This window comes from Magallana gigas, chromosome 1 (assembly GCF_963853765.1).
Source record: "Magallana gigas chromosome 1, xbMagGiga1.1, whole genome shotgun sequence".
Classification (NCBI taxonomy): Eukaryota; Metazoa; Mollusca; class Bivalvia; order Ostreida; family Ostreidae; genus Magallana; species Magallana gigas.
Window position 1 is genome coordinate 32,292,948 of NC_088853.1, and position 19,345 is coordinate 32,312,292.

At 30.3% G+C, this 19,345-nt stretch overlaps 2 protein-coding genes across 2 annotated transcripts in view; both read left to right on the forward strand.

Moving 5' to 3' along the window:
- Window positions 1-19,345, forward strand: part of LOC109618661 (receptor-type tyrosine-protein phosphatase kappa) — a 43,398-nt gene that overhangs the window by 18,152 nt on the left and 5,901 nt on the right. The window contains exons 8-23 of the mRNA XM_066066191.1: window positions 8,869-9,009; window positions 9,635-9,775; window positions 10,157-10,297; window positions 10,923-11,063; window positions 11,482-11,622; window positions 11,776-11,882; window positions 14,692-14,798; window positions 15,010-15,056; window positions 15,187-15,497; window positions 16,600-16,687; window positions 17,108-17,172; window positions 17,257-17,293; window positions 17,420-17,517; window positions 17,614-17,742; window positions 18,029-18,180; window positions 18,449-18,584. Of these exons, the coding sequence (XP_065922263.1) occupies window positions 8,869-9,009; window positions 9,635-9,775; window positions 10,157-10,297; window positions 10,923-11,063; window positions 11,482-11,622; window positions 11,776-11,882; window positions 14,692-14,798; window positions 15,010-15,056; window positions 15,187-15,497; window positions 16,600-16,687; window positions 17,108-17,172; window positions 17,257-17,293; window positions 17,420-17,517; window positions 17,614-17,742; window positions 18,029-18,180; window positions 18,449-18,584 (1,982 nt within the window). The remainder of the gene's footprint in view (window positions 1-8,868; window positions 9,010-9,634; window positions 9,776-10,156; window positions 10,298-10,922; window positions 11,064-11,481; window positions 11,623-11,775; window positions 11,883-14,691; window positions 14,799-15,009; window positions 15,057-15,186; window positions 15,498-16,599; window positions 16,688-17,107; window positions 17,173-17,256; window positions 17,294-17,419; window positions 17,518-17,613; window positions 17,743-18,028; window positions 18,181-18,448; window positions 18,585-19,345) is intronic.
- Window positions 1,192-8,209, forward strand: LOC136273499 (angiopoietin-1 receptor-like). Its single transcript, XM_066077993.1, has 7 exons — window positions 1,192-1,288; window positions 3,426-3,496; window positions 3,917-4,144; window positions 5,805-6,056; window positions 6,204-6,341; window positions 6,599-6,717; window positions 8,198-8,209. The coding sequence occupies exons 1-7, from the start codon at window positions 1,272-1,274 to the stop codon at window positions 8,207-8,209; spliced, it is 837 nt and encodes a 278-aa protein (XP_065934065.1). The 5' UTR covers window positions 1,192-1,271.

Here is a 19,345-nt window from a genome sequence, read left to right on the forward strand (position 1 = left end):
AACAATATATCAATAAATATAAAAGAAACCATCAAAAGTGTCTAATTTGATTAGTTTTGACAAGATTCCTTAATCAAAAACAAAGGAAGGAAAAACAAAAATTTCTAGAAAACAAAAGCTAAATAACAGTCCTTATCAATTTTTATTTAGTCTGACGTTGAATATTGTACAATCAATAGTGAAATTCAAAATGGCTATTTATAATAAGTTCTTCACAAAATCCAATTGAATGTAAAGGTTTGTCTCTGTTTAGACACAAGATTGACGTATAAACTACAAATTATTTCGAGTTCCTGATCCGTCGATCTGTTTTTACCACAAAAAAATTGTGTAACTGTCAATTACACAATTGAGTTACACAACTTAGTTTTACATTTTTCACTATCTAGCCTCCATGAGTAGCTTGTATAAACACCCTGACTTCCAGAAGCACTTTTAAAAGTTACCGACTTACACTGCGCACCTTTCAAGTGCAACCACTTTTTAAAACAACCCTTTATTTAAAAGGAAAAACATGTGTTTCATAAACTTGGAAAGTGTTTTAAAGAATTGTGGTATATATATTCGAAATAAAAGTAGTTTAAACGAAGTGTCTCAGGAAGACCTTCTTAGATTAAGTGAAAATCGGACGTATAGGAAGAAACCAATAAGGAAAGTATTTCAACTGATCGAAAGTGCATCGATGGAAAATTGACTTGTCTATATATAGTTTTTAGGCACATTTATTTCACACTAGAACACAATCAATTTAGCTCCATTTTTCTATTATTATAGAATGGGTATTTTTTGGACTGAATAACGATATAAACCATAATTCGTTGATCACAAACAGTTGTATTTCAAATTACAGCACTAATATATTGCTATTTAATATGAAAGGGAAAAAAGTGTATTTACACCCAGTATAAACATATAATCTATCATTTTTAATAACACGACTTATTTAAGTTATCCAGACCCCTTACGTATCCGAACGATTTGACTTGGGGCCGAAAGAGTTCTGGTGACAAATGATCGACTTTACATGTAAATGCACGGAGTTTGTGAAACCTAAGTAATAAAAAGAAAGTAATATATTTTTTTTAAAAAATGATAAAATTTCAAAACGAACATCATGGTGATGCATCACATCAATAAGGAAGTTATTTTTTAAGAATTCTTAAGTTAGAAAACCCAACCCATTGGATTACATGGAGACGGAAGTTATATTAAAATGAGCGTCAACTGTCTCGTTAAGTTAATTTTTGATGCACTAAACATTTTATACATACATGCAGACGTTAACAAGGTAAGGATATACATTTATGTTTTATACATCTTTTATGTAGTAATGGGCCTTTAAAAAGATCTATAAAAAATAACAATTGTTGACGTTTGGCCGGTTTCATACTACATACATTGTATTTTAGAATTTACAAATTATAAGTAGGAGGAAAAGTAAAGTAAAACACTGCCATAACTCATATATAGGTTAAAACGGCCTGACATATTAGAGTATTATCATAAGGAATTTACATGTAACCTTTTTTAAGGATTTCTTTTAAATTCATTTTAAAAAGAATAAACCTATGTCGCCTATATCATTAAACATGAACATGTCGGCGGTATTCGTGTTCTTAAGGTATAATGTATTCAGCTACGGCGGATATAAAGTACATTTGAATTCAACAAGTAACAGTTAATGACTAATGCCTGTTAATAATAGTTTAATGCCAATGTAGTAAATCTAATAATTTAAATCCAATTGATAGTTACAACTCTTAGTATGCCTACAGATGTGTAATGCATAAAAAGTGAACAACGAGGAAGCAGCAAGTCTGATTAAAAAATACAGATTACGTAGAATGGAAGAAAAAAAATTCATAATGACCTTTATTTTTTATTCTATTTATTTATTTATTTATTTGTGTGTTTTTTTTTTTGTTTGTTCCATCTATTTGAATATGATGAAAAAAAACCCAGATTGATATACCTTGGTACAACTTTCAAAATTATCTCCAAATGTGTATAATCTTAATGAAATATACAAACTATAGCGAACAATCAAAACAAACACAGTTACTATCTGATTCTCATTATATTTGACGAGATTCAAATAAAAAAAAAACAATAAAGGAAACAAAAGCTATGATTATACTTTCATGTTAAATTCTGAAAGCTGATTGGTTTAGACGCAGTTGGTAATCCTTTCTATTACCCTCAGCGTAAGCAACACACTTGGCAACGGGGACCATAACGAATTGTTACATGCGCGTAAATTATGCGCGTACTGTTCGCCGTAGAATTCACTTCCTTTCTATATTAAAGCAGTAACATTTTCTTTAAAATCAGGACATTCAGTATTGTAAAATAATTAGTGCCTGTTTGGGAGGGTAACTGTTGAAATTGAAACCCCTTGAAAACCATTGTCAACCTCCGTTTCGCATCGGTTGACAATGGCTTTCTCGAGGTGTCAAATTCAAAGCCATTGTCAACCGATGCGAAACGGAGGTTGACAATGGTTTTCGAGGGGTTTGAATTTCAACAGTTACCCTCCCAAACAGGCATTATTAATATATTGATAATAGTTTTTATTAATGTTAATTGAACTTGTTGGTATAACATTGGAAGATATGCAGTCAATAGTGAAGTATAAAGTCTGTATGCGTAGTTAATATTTTATTTCTTATTATTGTAATATAAAGGAACATACCTGTCAATGCACAGCCATGGGTCAGCAACAGAAAATATTCAAATTTTAACAAGCCCAATGATTTTTCACCTGTTTCATGTATTTTATGTTTTCGTTGCGTGTTTTATCATTCCATCTCTTTGTTGATTTTTACATGCAATTTGACAGTTCAAAAAAATCAATGTTTACTTTCATAGCTATATCTAAACTCTCTCTATCCAATTATTATTTGATCTGTGTCATTAGTGATCAATCATACATTTTAAAGGATTACTATGCACTTCAAATGAATCATTTTTTTTAATATAACACTTCCCTCGAATTAGTTAAGAGTTCCAAAGCCAATATCCTTGTTTCAGAAGATATAAATTTATCATTACATATAAGAAAAAATCCCTTGAAAACGTTATGGTAGAAAATATTCCTTGTAGACGACCAACTTCTAAATAAGCGTTTGAAATTTGGAAAACTACACTATCTTGTTATTAACCATTAATGTTAGTTTGCCTGTAAGGCGTCGTGGTTTTTTTCTTTGAGATATCATTTCAAAAATATATAAAGTCATACAAATTTACCCCCATATCATAAGGTGAAACAATCAGAAAAAAAGCATGTTGATTTTTTTTAAATAATGGAAGGTATAAAATGTCACAAAAGGTATATGTATTAAAATAAGTTCATTGAAATTGATATGTAGTACAATATAAATGAAAGGTAACTATAATTGTAAGTACGCATTTTGTATTTGTTTCAGATATATCGATATGCTGGTCATGCTGTATTTACTCATCTTACTCTTCCTGAAAAGTGATGTCTTTGCTTTTGGTAGGTTGTCATTGCAAGCACAACTCGCTTGATTTGTTTTATTTAGTAAAGCTGTATGTATAAGCATAAAAGTATAATGTTATTTTAAGTCCCAAATATAACGTAGATTTATCAACAATCGTATTTCTAATAGCTCTACAGACAATTACTCAACAGGAATTATCAATCATTCAACTAGCAACAACTTTACATTTTTTTTTTATTTTTTATTATATTTTTTGAGTAATATTTTATAATTAATTCACAATCCCATCTTTATATAAAATATTCTACATGTATAATACTTTTAAGCACCAGGGTTTTTTTTTGAATTGTAATGAAGCATAGGTAAAGATTTTTAAAAAAAAAACCGAAATATTAATTTTTGTTGTTGCGGGTACCTGTTAATGATATTTCTTATCAGATATATTACTTTTAAAGAAAACATTGCACTTCATAAGAATGTGTTTGAAACTAATCCTTGGAGAGGCAGAGAGAACTGGAGAGGTGAGAATGCAGTGGACGGACGGTACACCAACCGCAGTGCAGCTGGTGGCCAGTGTGTAATATCAGAAAACAACAAGGAAACAGCTGAGTGGGGAGTCGACCTGGGGAGTGTGGTCAGCATCAGTCATATCGACATCTACTATAGGACTGATAATAAGCCAAGTATGAAAAAACAATGTATCTGGTCAAAAAAATATAATAACAGCGCATGCAGTATATATAAAACCTAACCGTATCAAAAAACAAATAAGCGAGACAATGCAGGACGGATAATCGACAAAGTATTAAATAGTTATGATGTATCATTTTACTGATCTTTATTATTATCACATGTTTAAATAATTGTATTAATACATATTTTTATATGAATGATTAATTCCTACTAGCTCTCTGATTGGGTCATATCCAACTATATCGAAAAAAAACCCAGAACATTATATTCCCCTGTACGTGACCTAGGAGGTCAATATAACATTTGATTTTCTCTACATTTGACTAAAAATAGATCGTCTAATAAAATATCGCCTTTCACATTTTGTAGGCTATGGCTTCAAACTAAATTCTTTGCTTGATAACATTTTATATGTCTGTATCAATTTGTTGCTAAATCATATAATGAAATAAGTATTGCTGTTTGTTCGATCAATACGATGATTTGACTACCCTCGAATTACAATATTCACCACGCCTCCTTCTCGCTAAATATAGTATTTCTTGGGTAGCAGAATCATCGTATTAACCTCAAAACAGCAATAATTGTATAATATTATTGTTAAATATATGATACGTGTCGTAATAATGTGAATGTATATTATTTGTCATAAATAAGAAAACAACACAACCTTTGTTGTACATGTATAAAAAAAATAAACACCACTCTTCATACATGTACACATTAATAACATTTTTTTTATCATAATATACATTGTGTCTACTGTTGATAAAAATTATGATCAAAACAACGAGTTGAAGATCAATTGTATGTAATGATGTAATGATCTATATCCGCAAAGTCAGCAATGTTCTTCATATTTCATAATATTATATGCTCTGTTAAAAAAATGCAAAAGGAAAAAAAATATTCCGATTAGTAATTTTAAGCTACTGAGTATTTTAAAGATAATAATGTAAATGGTTGCAGCAGTTGCTAACAAATTCTAAATTTAAAAAAAATACATTAATGAATTGTAAAAACATTTTGCTGAACAATGAATGTACTTCTGAATAAACATTTTCTCTCATTTTATGAAAACATTTTTTTTTATTGAACAAGTATACATGAATGAAAAATGTTTTTACAATATATTAAATTTATAATTTGTTCCTACCTTAACACGGCTAAAGATAACTAAAATCTTTACATACTTGGATATAGTTTAGAGAACTATTTATACATGTATCTATCAATCAATGGATTGGAATGATTGAAAACGTTTTCAACTTTCACGTTGTAGCTGCGTATTAGTAAAATGAACGGCCGTTGTTATGACGTTTAAAAATAAAAAAGAAATAATTATGATTTTTTTATTGTTTCCCTTAAGTATACATATCTCAATAGCAACGACAGTTTTATGTTACTGACAACTGCTGGAACACATTTGACATACATCATTTTGACATGAGAAATTTGTCCTAATAGTTGGGCAATGTGTATTTGGAAATGTTTTTATATTTAAAAATATTTTTCAAAACTTTGTCAGTGAATGCAAGAAATAAAATGATTGCTGTAGCATCTGATTCAAAGACCAAAATATTGAAACGTTTTAGGGAAATGAATACAGCTTTATTTTTACAGAGTCGATTATGGATTTTTTTTTTGCAGAACCAACTGTGTATACAGCCCGTATGGCAGGATTCTTTCTTTACGTGTCTAATACAACTGTAAAAGAACACGGGTATAGCTGTTTCCATGAGATGCAGAGAGTAAACGGAACACCATCAGAGGACCAACGAATCAACTGCCCTGTTCACGGACGTTATGTTATATATTATAACAAACGTATCAGGGGTTATGTTTATCCTAGTTATTATTCGGAATTCGCTTACTACGAATTATGTGAGCTGGAAGTTTATGGTGAGTTTACAATGATCACCAAGATTTGTAACAATATGTTATTTCAAATACTATAATAAATGTAGAACGAGTTCAAAGGTGGAAATAATGTGGTAATTCCCAAAAGAGAAACATTTTCCTCAAATTGTTGGTAAATTTAATGGTTAGGTTGTAGCAGGGAAGGCTTCTATGGTGAACATTGTAACCAACAGTGTCCCATTAACTGTCAGGATAGGCGGTGTCACATCATAACAGGTCACTGCCTTGGTTGTCTCCCAGGATACCAGGGATCAACTTGTGATCAAGGTGAAATATTGTAACGCATTCTACAAATATTAAAAACTATGTAGTCTGGTCTTACATGTATATCGGAATATTATATAGCAATTGTTTATATATCTAATAAAGATCCTTTGTTAAGACGTTATGCAACAGTTTTCTTATCAGGCATTTGTTGATCGTTATCGAGTAATCACATTTGTGTGTATTGATTAGTTTTCAAAAAGTAGAAATAGATAAAAACATTTTTTTAATCACCCATTACAATTAATGAATAATTGTAGAATGTCAGCCAGGCTACTATGGTATTGGTTGTGCAGACAGTTGCAATGTTAACTGTTACTTGACAAGCTGTAACAAAGCTAGGATTTTGATTTCCGATAATTTATCGAAAAAATACCAGGTTTTGAACTTAGTCATTTTTTGGCAAAATTTTGCATATAGGGTACCCTCATTGTACGGATAACTCCTCCTACAGTTTTTAAGATAGGAAGTTGTTCTTTTGCAGATCAATTGTACATATATTAGAGGTGTGCATATTGCTAGGATTTTGATTTCTGATAATTTATCGGAAAAATACCAGGTTTTGAACTTAGTCATTTTTTGGCAAAATATTGCATATAGGGTACCATCATTGCACGGATAAATCCTCCTACAGTTCTCAAGATAGGAAGTTGTTCTTTTGCAGATCAATTGTACATATATCAGAGGTGTGCATATTGCTAGAATTTTGATTTCTGATAATTTATGAAAAAAATACCAGCTTTTGAACTTAGTCATTTTTTGGCAAAATATTGCATATAGGGTACCCTCATTGTACGGTTAACTCCTCCTACATTTCTCAAGATAGGAAGTTGTTCTTTTGCAGATCAATTGTACATATATCAGAGGTGTGCATATTGCTAGGATTTTGATTTCTGATAATTTATGAAAAAAATACCAGCTTTTGAACTTAGTCATTTTTTGGCAAAATATTGCATATAGGGTACCCTCATTGTACGGATAACTCCTCCTACAGTTCTCAAGATAGGAAGTTTTTCTTTTGCAGATCAATTGTACATATATCAGAGGTGTGCATATTGCTAGGATTTTGATTTCCGATAATTTATGAAAAAAATACCAGCTTTTGAACTTAGTCATTTTTTGGCAAAATGTTGCATATAGGGTACTCCATTTCACTGGATACGTGTTGATAGGATTATGGATACAGTTCACATAAAAGAAAACCCGGTTTCCTGTCACATTGACAGCTTTTCTCTTGTGCATATGTTTCATTGGTTAAGAATTATTTTATTAAAAGTATTGTTATAAATCAAAACGATTTTGAAATTAAGTAAACTTTCAACGTGTTTATATCTTATACGGATGTGTTACTTGCAGTTTAGTACCTCATTAAAAAGTAATAAAATCTGGTTAGATAGTTGTGGGGGGAGGGGGTGTGGGAGGGGGGTCATTGATTTTAATTGCTTCCAAATTATTACTTTAACGATATAAACGTAACATTTTAATTGTTTTCAATAAAAAAAAATGTCAATTAAAAGTTTAACTAGTGTGACCCTCGATCTGTTTGATCAAACGTCAGTTACCGTGATAGTCTTTGCATTACTATTGAAAATTATGTTTTTAAAAAAAAACCCCAAAAACATCGCAGAGTGTAAGTTTGGAAACTATGGAAAAAATTGCACAGGCATATGCAGCGTTAACTGTCTCTATAGCAGTATATGCGACAGGTTTACAGGCCATTGTAACGAAGGATGTAAACTAGGATGGATAGGAAACACATGTGATCAACGTAAATTTTAGTTTTTCGTCTTTTTTTAATCAATGTGTTTTTAAGGTAACGTAAAAAATGTGTGTTTTTGTATGTCATTTTATCTTTTTAGTATTTTAACTGAAGTATTCTGCTGGTATCATGCGAATTATCCGCTTAAAATCGAACTTGTCCACTAACTTTTTTAACAACCTTCGTACACTGAGCTCGAAATATATATCTTTATGAAATGATTGATATCGAATGATAAACAAAAAAAAATTGTAGAATGTCAGCAAGGTCATTACGGTAGAGACTGCAGTCAGACATGCAGCGTGAACTGTAACTTAGAGAATCAGTGTGACAGGATTAATGGGCAGTGTGATGAAGGGTGTAAACCAGGCTGGACAGGAAAAACATGTGTTCAAAGTAAAAAGTTTGTTCCACATCATGATATTGTATATAATGCGTTGAAGTAATTTAAAATAACTAATCAGAGTCGATGTTTTATCAAATCATAAGGCCAATTAAGGTTAACTTGCACGCCAAGAAAATTTCAATTTTTTTTTATAAAATGCAGGATTTCAATTTCAATATCAGAAAATTTAAAAGCGATTTGTTAATCTAATAAGAAAATAAGATGATTATTGCATGCAAACTGTCAATAAACAAAGAAAACAACATTGACACATTTTATCCTATTAATTTATGTTACATAATTTTGGGACGACAGTATTATATCTCATTGTGGACCACACATGTTTATGATATTGATGAATTAAACATAAAAGAATATTCTTGCAGATTGTGATCCCGGGCGCTTTGGTAAAAACTGTATGCAAAGATGTAGTGTAAACTGCAACGTCACCAGTATATGCGACAGGTTTACAGGGAGATGCGATGGAGGCTGTAAATTAGGATGGAAAGGAGACACGTGTGATCAAAGTAAACGTTACAAATATTTAAGCATTTAAATTCTGCTATAATTAGATGACTGAATATGCGTAATTACAATAAATATCAGCTGTGTAAGAAGTAAAGGAAAAAAAATAAACTAATTTAATTATTTGAAATATTCATCTGCAGTCTTATCTTAAATAAAAAAAAATGTTGATTTAAATGATATGATGAACATCATTTATCAATTCAATTTAATTGATACATGTATCATCAATTATTCTTACTAAGGAATGATAAGCATATATACATTGAAGGTAACATTTCATTGTTGTATTTTCTTTTTAATCTGTAATGCTACTCTGCCAATTAAAAAAAAACATGTAAACGTAAAAAAGTAGTTTTAATGTAGATGCATCAAACCATAACTAATTTGCATGTGCATGTTGTTAAAATGTTGCAAGTCATCAATGATATTCAGATACATACTAAGCAAAAATCAAAGGGTAGGTCTTTGATTTTAATTGCTTTCAAATTATAACTACAACGATGAAAAAGAAACATTTTTATTGTTTTCAATTAAAATTAAAAAACAATATTAAAAGTTTAAATAGTGTGACCCTCGATCTGTTTGATCAAAACAAAAACATTTTAAACAATAAACAACTTGTAGAATGTCAGCAAGGTCATTACGGTAGAGACTGTAGTCAGACATGCAGCACCAACTGTCACATAGAGAATCAGTGTAACAGATTTAATGGAGAGTGTGACGAAGGGTGTAAACCAGGCTGGACAGGAATCACATGTGATCAAAGTAAAACGTTTATTTCACATCAGAAGTTATTGTATATATTGCGATGAAGTAATTTACAATAGCTAATCTTAGTTATTGTTTATCAAATCATAAGGCAAATTAAGGTAAACTTTCACGCCAAGAAATTTTATAATATTTTGCTTATAAATTGCAGTATTTCGATTTTGCTATTAGATCAGTCATTGGGGATTTGCTTGTCTAATAAGAAAATAAGATGATTAGTGCATGTACACTGTCAATGGACATAAAAACAACATTGACACATTTTTTGCTATTAATTTATTTATGTTACATATTTTTTGAACGACCGTATTCTACCTCACTGTGGACCACGCATATTTATATTATTAATGAATTATACATAAATGGATATTATTGCAGATTGTGATCCCGGGCGCTTTGGTAAAAACTGTATGCAAAGATGTAGTGTAAACTGCAACGTCACCAGTATATGCGACAGGTTTACAGGGAGATGCGATGGAGGCTGTAAATTAGGATGGAAAGGAGACACGTGTGATCAAAGTAAACGTTACAAATATTTAAGCATTTAAATTCTGCTATAATTAGATGACTGAATATGCGTAATTACAATAAATATCAGCTGTGTAAGAAGTAAAGGAAAAAAAATAAACTAATTTAATTATTTGAAATATTCATCTGCAGTCTTATCTTAAATAAAAAAAAAATGTTGATTTAAATGATATGATGAACATCATTTATCAATTCAATTTAATTGATACATGTATCATCAATTATTCTTACTAAGGAATGATAAGCATATATACATTGAAGGTAACATTTCATTGTTGTATTTTCTTTTTAATCTGTAATGCTACTCTGCCAATGAAAAAAAAACATGTAAACGTAAAAAGTAGTTTTAATGTAGATGCATCAAAGCATAACTAATTTGCATGTGCATGTTGTTAAAATGTGGCAAGTCATCAATGATATTCATATACATACCAAGCAAAAATCAAAGGGTAGGTCTTTGATTTTAATTGCTTTCAAATTATAACTACAACGATGAAAAAGAAACATTTTTATTGTTTTCAATTAAAATTAAAAAACAATATTAAAAGTTTAAATAGTGTGACCCTCGATCTGTTTGATCAAAACAAAAACATTTTAAACAATAAACAACTTGTAGAATGTCAGCAAGGTCATTACGGTAGAGACTGTAGTCAGACATGCAGCACCAACTGTCACATAGAGAATCAGTGTAACAGATTTAATGGAGAGTGTGACGAAGGGTGTAAACCAGGCTGGACAGGAATCACATGTGATCAAAGTAAAACGTTTATTTCACATCAGAAGTTATTGTATATATTGCGATGAAGTAATTTACAATAGCGTTTTTTATACTGACATGTGCTGAAAGCATGACACAGCAAAATGACGTCAACTTATCTTGCGATTTTTTACGTCATAAAAGCGATGTCAATAAGTCCCTTTTTTCAGAGAGAGGTCCAATTATATATATATATATATATATATATATATATATATATATATATATATATATATATATATATATATATATATATATATATATATATATATTAAATACTATGTGAATAAAACATTTAGATTAAAATTACCTTTATTCCATGAATTAACCTTAGTAAAGGTTGATTATTACAGGTAATGTTTTATAAAAGACGAAAGAAAAGTGAACAAACACACAAACCAAAAAAAAATCATTGTAGAATGCAGTCTAGGATTCTTTGGAACAAAATGTGTGAACCAATGCAGTGATAACTGTAACCAGACCCGTGTATGTGACAGGTTAACAGGGCAGTGCGATGGAGGATGTATACCGGGATGGAAAGGAGCCACGTGTAATGAAAGTAAGAATTTAAACTGACGAAAGTAAACCATATAAAGCTAAACATCAAAATAACTGTAAAACATTTCTAAGTGTTTAAACATGAATTAAATTTATTACTAAAGTTGGCAATCGCGAACAAATTACATACATCAATTTTATTGTTCTTTTCAAGCTTGCGATGAAACATTCTATGGCATCAACTGCACACAGAGCTGTGGAACAAATTGTGTCAACTATTCATGTAACCACCTGTCGGGGATTTGTAACGTTTACTTTCAGGTTTGTTAATACGACTTGACAATAATCATACATCAACATGCAATTCGTATTCAATTTGATTGTGATTCTCTTAATGTTGCAAATATTTCACAATGTTTCACAACTTAACAATTCCATTTCAGTAAATGGAATTATAATCATAAGAACAGTACAAGAATTTAGAAGAAAACAACATTTAAAAAGGACTGATATTTTGCAATTACAATGTTGCTTTTTTTCATTGATGGATTTGATTCTTTTATTTCAATTATTTTTTAAGTTAATGGTCCATACCCCACCAGAAAAATAAATTGCGTACAGATTTATTTTCATATTTTTCAAAAATGTATCTGAGGATAGGTTCTTAACAAATTTTACCCTGTTGGCTGGTCCATCGGTATAACATGTATAAAAGCTAGGACCGTTGCTAAAAATAGAACCATTTGCGGAAAATGGCGCTCTTTTCATACTTATTGAATATGAGCCTAAGCCTGACATTTGACTTTCACAAAATCATTTTTTGACTTATATCCTATGTAAAATGAAGGAATTATTTTTTCAAAACAAATAATTTTAAGTTACATTTGCTTGTTTATTGAAAAATAAATAAATCTGCTTACACATGAGATAAAATGAAATAAATTTTTGAAGTGAATTTAAGCTCTTGTAATTTTATTTACCTACAGAATTCTCTGAAATATTGCTATTATTTACCCCTTAACGCCCTTAATCAATTGGAAATAAAATTATCCAAAGGACCGGCATTTTGGAATCACAATGGGCGTATTTTTGGTAAAAATCATTAAACTATGTATTATGAAAAAAAGTTCCGTAAAAAAAAGTTGTGCATAGGTTTATTATTTCATCACTCTAAAAATATGTTTTGATTATTGTCAAAAGGAAAACTTGATTTAAACAAACTTTTGATTAATCTATATTATTTAAATCGCAAAAGATGGTGTCTGTGGATATCGGTAAGTATTATGGATCGAGATCAGTATTTAGAAAATGCAGTCACACGCGTTGATAATGCTAACAACCTGATAATTATGCTTTTAAGACAAAACCTCTATTCATTTTTTTACTGGTTTTAAAAACTGTTCTTAAAACGAAATAACTTTTCTTCAAATATATGATTTTAATTCTAAACACTTTTTTTTAAAAATTATATCCATGCTTGGTGCTAAACGAATAGAATAAAGATTATATAATATGTCAAATTATTTCCCCTTGTGTATTTATCTCCCTTATGCACTGGAATAGATCTCGGTCATGATTTCATTTTGGATGTTTATTGTTTTTCAGGGATTAATGTTCAAAGATTTAGATTAAATTCAACCATATAATGCATTGATGTTTGTGCACGACAAAAGTAAGCGGTCTATATTTTCAAAACGAGTACAATCGACACGATCCAGTTTTCATTTCGCTTATTAATAGACCTACTTGATTGCAGTAGTCAGTATTTTTCATAGATTTATTTTGAATCAATTTCAAGGTCAGCTTAATTTCTTTTGAAATACACGTTTTAACATTAGGTCTTAATTAGATCAAGACTCAATTAGAACAAGACTTAATAACGCGTGAATTACGTCAGACGTTGTTATGTGACGTATGGATAATTACTTTAACTTACTCTTTTACTATCATTGTTTTCGCAAGCTTCTATGATAAGTAAAATTGCATTTTTTAGGTATATTTAACTTTTTATTTAAAATAATCTTATAAATGATTTTGTTTTGTTCTGAAATTACTAGAAACTAGACATCGAACCGTGCATACATGGGTTGACATTGTACATCGGACACTTACGAAATAGGTACATCGACACACCGTATTATTGACATTTACATAACAAAGCTATAAGCCTACAATAATGCAATTAATTTCACTACACATTCCTTATTTTGTATAATCTAACTGTGTCTCGTGAAAGGCTCTCACCACAGTTAGAATGCCTCCCATATACCCGTAATGTAGCAGAAAATTGAAAAAATCGCTCCGGAACGATTTTGGAGAAAATCAATGAAGTTGCCTTGAGAAATAACACAGTCAAATTCATCATATTAAACCTTTTTGAGACTGTAAATACCTTTCATCTAAAAGATTTATCCATATAACGGAAGAATTCAACACTTTTTCACCAACGTACACGTATTTTCTTTGCTACAGACAATACACGGAACGCATTCTATCGTAAAACTGGGTCCGTAGGACATAATTCATTTTTACGATAAAACATATTCTATCTGCACTCTCCTAAGAAATATAATGTGAATTTTTTTGGATGTAATCAAATATTTTTTGTCATCACGATAACAAAAGTAAGTACATGTACTTAGTTAAAATAAATATTTGTTATTTTATACTTTCTCTCATAAGAAATCTTTAATATATATGAACAGAATATATAGAACATTTCCCATTAAAATTTACCCGTATTTGTTTTATCATCTCTGAGCTTATTCGTGCAAATATGATATTGTGGAAACATAAACTAAAGATCCCGTTAGCGTGAATGTATTGCGCAAGAGCAAGATTTGAGAATAAAAAAAATCCAGATAATTTCCGAGATTTTTTACAAAATTTTCGTTGATTATTAATTAGCGAAGCTAAACTTAAAAACAATTAAAAAAAAATTGGTAATCTTTTAGTACCAATGATGTTTAAAATATATAAAACAAAAGACAGTATTCTTCCGATTTATCGGTATTAAAGACCAAAAATTATAGTCTATTATTTTAATATAGTAGTATAGATTGTTGATTTCCAGATGCATTTGATGTTTTGTACTTCTAAGACACTTTATTTTCTTTTTCAAATTTTTAAGTCTCTCAGGGATACTGATCCAAACAATTTGCCAGGAGTCATCGGCGGGACTACTGCAGCCATCATCATAATTATCCTTATTGTTGTATTTTTAGTTCTTTATAAACGGTAAGAAATTTTGACGTATTGCAACATGCGTATAATCTGCTAATTGATGAATGAGATAAGATTGACATTTTAGTGAGATTTAATAATGCTAGATGTATACAATATTTAAAAAAAAGGAATTGCTCAATTTAACTGTTTGATGTTGAATAAATGTACTTCCTGATTTACTCAGTAGTCCGTATTCATAAATGTTAGCGTACATTTTTTGTAGTATACGAAGTTCTTCAGTTAAAAAACGGAATGAACAATACACAAACGGTCAGTTTATATACGTATTTTTTGTCTTGTGTTAAAAAGGGTGATTAAAGTTGATTAACAAATCATTTTTTGGATAAGAAATTGAAGAGACATTTCCTATTGAATTAAAATATTACTTTCAATTCAACAGCTGCCCAAAACACATTGGCCTTTTCAAACTTGTATCAGACAATTCATACCCACGTAGAGGAAAACGAAGGTGTTATAAATACTGAGATGGAACAGACATTAGGAGAAACAAACAAACCGAAAAAAGTAAGAAAAAGTAGACATCCAAAAGATGGAGATCTTGATGTTGATGAAATGATACATGAGGAAAATCCCTATGGAGACTTTTATGTGAACGAAGAGCCCCTCCATGATGTTGCCATATCATACTTAGGAAAAACTATTGAAGAAAAATCAAAGAATAAAGATGACGGTTTTAAGAAGGAATATGCAGTGGGTAGTTTTGTTTTATCTTTTTATTTATTTTTTAACATTTGATCGTGTTCAATATAAAATTTTCAAAATTCAGCGAACGTCATGTGCTTCATTATACATTTGTTAAGTAAAGTTCGTAAACTTGAAGAAGAAAATTATGGAGAAATAGCCTTTATTACATTTATGGGCAATTTGCCGTGGCATATTATCCGAAAACAGAATGACTCTCTCCCGTTCAGATATTGAGTTATGACTGAAATGTAACTGACAAGAAACATGTCATACATGCACTTCTGCCATTCGGGAACCTTTCCAGCCTTTTCCATTAACATTCAGTTGAGAGAATGGCACATATTAATATTCTGCGTGCTATCTTTCCTTGGTAGAAATGTAAAGATTTTAAAAAAATATATATATAGATTTACGGAGTCTAGTAAATCGCATCGTTCAATATCGTTTAATAGCAGAATTTAACTAAGGATACTCAAAGTTTATTAAGGTAGTCCATCCATAACTATTATATTTCATATCTAATAGATTGCAAGTTTGATCACTAAAATATTAGTGTGATCTTAAGGAGTTTATTAAATAATAAAGTTTCACTTTTGAAATGTTTACGAAAAAATTAATTTTAATAAATTTATCATATGTTGAAGTTAACTTTGAAGTCTATGGGGAAAATGCATTTTTAAATATATTTCTTTTGTACAAGTAATTTTCTCACATTTCTCTTGGTAAAAAGTTGCAAAAGCATTCTCTGTCTTCGAATATGCAAAAATAATTCAAAGTTTACCATACATATTTACACAAAATGATTTTTTTTAAAGTTTCCTAAAGGGCAGTATAGATCACTCAATATTGTTTAATTCACCTTAGTTATGGATGTCCTACCTTAACAGTTTCATAAGAAATTCGGTATTGCCGAGTTATGTAGGGAATAGTATATAAAAAAAACCCAGTGATTTTCTATTGACAAGAGCAAGTAAACCCACTGTTGAATTATTCTAGGAACCACCTCTTGAACAAGTTTCTTTCTGGAAGAACAACACTGTTTTGTCTTCATAGCCATGAAATTGGTACTTCATTAAATATGTTGATATTGATCAACATAACATTTCAGACATTGTTATACGGAGAGAAATATCCATGTGATGTGGCAAAACTTCCTGTAAACATCCCAAAGAACAGATTCAAAACAACATTTCCATGTGTGTATACAATTTTATTTCAAATATCACAAATAATGCATTCAAAGATATGATAATTTGTTTCTTATATAATACATTAAAAACTTTTTAATTATAATTTTTCCTTTATTCCAAACAAATGTTTTCAGCAAATAAGTAATTCGCATTTATTCAAAGCAATATAAACAAAGCCGGACTGCATTCATACAGTAATTGACATGATCAAATCACGATCAATTAAATAAGCTCCTGTATCAAAACACGCCTAAATCGTGGTAGACTAAGAGATATGATCCGAACAATTTCCTTTGAAATCCGTGCCACATTCATACTCGGAAATACATTCATGTCAGAAGGAAATAACTAAGGAAGACTTTTTCACTCCACTTAAAATCTTATTTGTATGTTGTACTGACTAATTATTTCTGAAATCATCTACAGATGATCATTCAAGAGTTGTACTGGCCGACAAGCGTGCAGACTACATCAACGCCAATTATATCGATGTAAGTAGATGAAATCATGCTATGAAAATGTTCAACCAAGTTAACCAATGAGTTCATACATTTATTATCTATTTGATTCTTCAGGGTATAACCGAAGAAAATATGTACATTGCAACACAAGGTAAATAACCGTTTTTAGTTTGAACTTCACATTATTGCCGTTTTAAAAGGGGGAATGTTATATTGGTATTCTTTAATGCTAGTTTCTCTTCATTGTGCATATTTATATTTTTGAAAACTTTTACAGGACCAAAACAAAACACAGTGGCGGACTTTTGGTTGATGATGTGGCAAGAGAAGGTGGAGCAGGTTGTTATGTTAACAAATCTCATGGAAGGTAACAAGGTGAGTATACATTTCTTTCTTATTAAGAAATCCGTTTTGATATGATTTGAGTTATTTTATAAAACAATTGTTAAATTATATATGTATATTTTACAGTGGAAATGCGTCCAATATTGGCCAAATTTACAAACAAGTATGGATTGTGGTAGTTTTTCTATTCACTCAATGGAAGAAAAGCAATATGCATTTTACATTGTCCGGAAGTTTACAGTCACCAATAAAAAGGTTTTATTTTGAGAAAAAAAAAACACTGTTTATTTTTCAATTTTAAACATGACTTCATCTAGTTTTGCTCCTTTCCTTAAGTTTTTATAAAATATATCAGTGAATCTGTCGTAGATTAACTGTAAAAGACGTTGAGATATGTTAAACAATCGAGTTGAACACATTTTATTGTATTAATATATACAAATGATTTAGAACAACGTATGATTTCCTTGTCATTAAAATCAATCATTGTGAACGTCCCTAAATTAATAATGTTTAAAATTCGTATTAAAAATCATTTTAGTGTAAAGATGACAGAAGAACAATCACTCAGTATCATTACACCGCTTGGCCAGACCATGGGATACCGGAACCAATATGTCTCTTACTTTTTCATGACCACGTGACAAGGACACAAAACGGCGGCCATACGGGTCCTGTTTTGGTTCACTGCAGGTAAGTGTATATGGGTATGATGCTGTGTAAAGTCCTCTATCCCCAAACATACATGTAAATGAGCAAAATGATTTAAGTTCATGATTAATGTAAAATACTGGTATATACTGAAAGGTACATACATATAGTTACATGTATGTCGTAAAAATAGTGTAACCATGCGTATTTGAAAGGTACATATACCTTTAATCTTAGCAACATATTTTTCATTCAGATGAATGTAACGTAACGCTACAATAGCTATAGGCGCATTGATTTCTGTTTTCAGTGCTGGAATAGGGAGAACAGGGACCTATATTGCAATAGATGCTTTGTCTGAAGCGAGAAAAACACAGAACAAAATCAACATTGCGGAGTATATTAAGAAAATGAGAAGAAACCGGATGAATATGGTTCAAACATATGTAAATATGAAATATATTCGAGAAATGTAAAACATAAGTATCGTTCAATTTCCTTTAATATTAAATCAGCATAACCATTATCAAAACAAGATATCTGTGAGCCAATGCTCACTAGTGATACCCCCGCTCTGATGTGAATATGCAAAATAAGCAAAGTCGACATTTAACAGAAAGCTGGCATCCGATTGGTACAGAAATATATCGCACAATATGGCATGCCAAAACAAATAGTGTGTTAAAATTTCAAGCATCTGCGATAAATAGCTGCTGAGAAATCTTTGACGAAAATTTGTTTGAAAATTTTGGCTAAAAATAAACAAAGTCGTCATTTAACAGGAAGTTGACACCCGATTGGTACAGAAATATATCCCACGATATGGCATGCCTATACAAATATTGTGTAAAAATTTCAAGCATCTGCAATAAATAGTTGCTGAGAAATCTTTGACGAAAATTTGTTTGAAAATTTTGGTTAAAAAATAAGCAAAGTCGACATTTAACAAGAAGTTGACGTCCGATTGATACAAAAATATATCCCACAATATGGCATATCTAAATAAATAGTGTGTTAAAATTTCAAGCATCTGCAATAAATAGTTGCTGAGAATTGTTTGACGGAAATTTGTTTGAAAATTTTGGCAAAAAATAAACAAAGTCGTCATTTAACAGGAAGTTGGCGTCCGATTGGTACAAAAATATATCCCACGATATGGCATGCCTTAACAAACACTGTGTTAAAATTTCAAGCATCTGCGATAAAT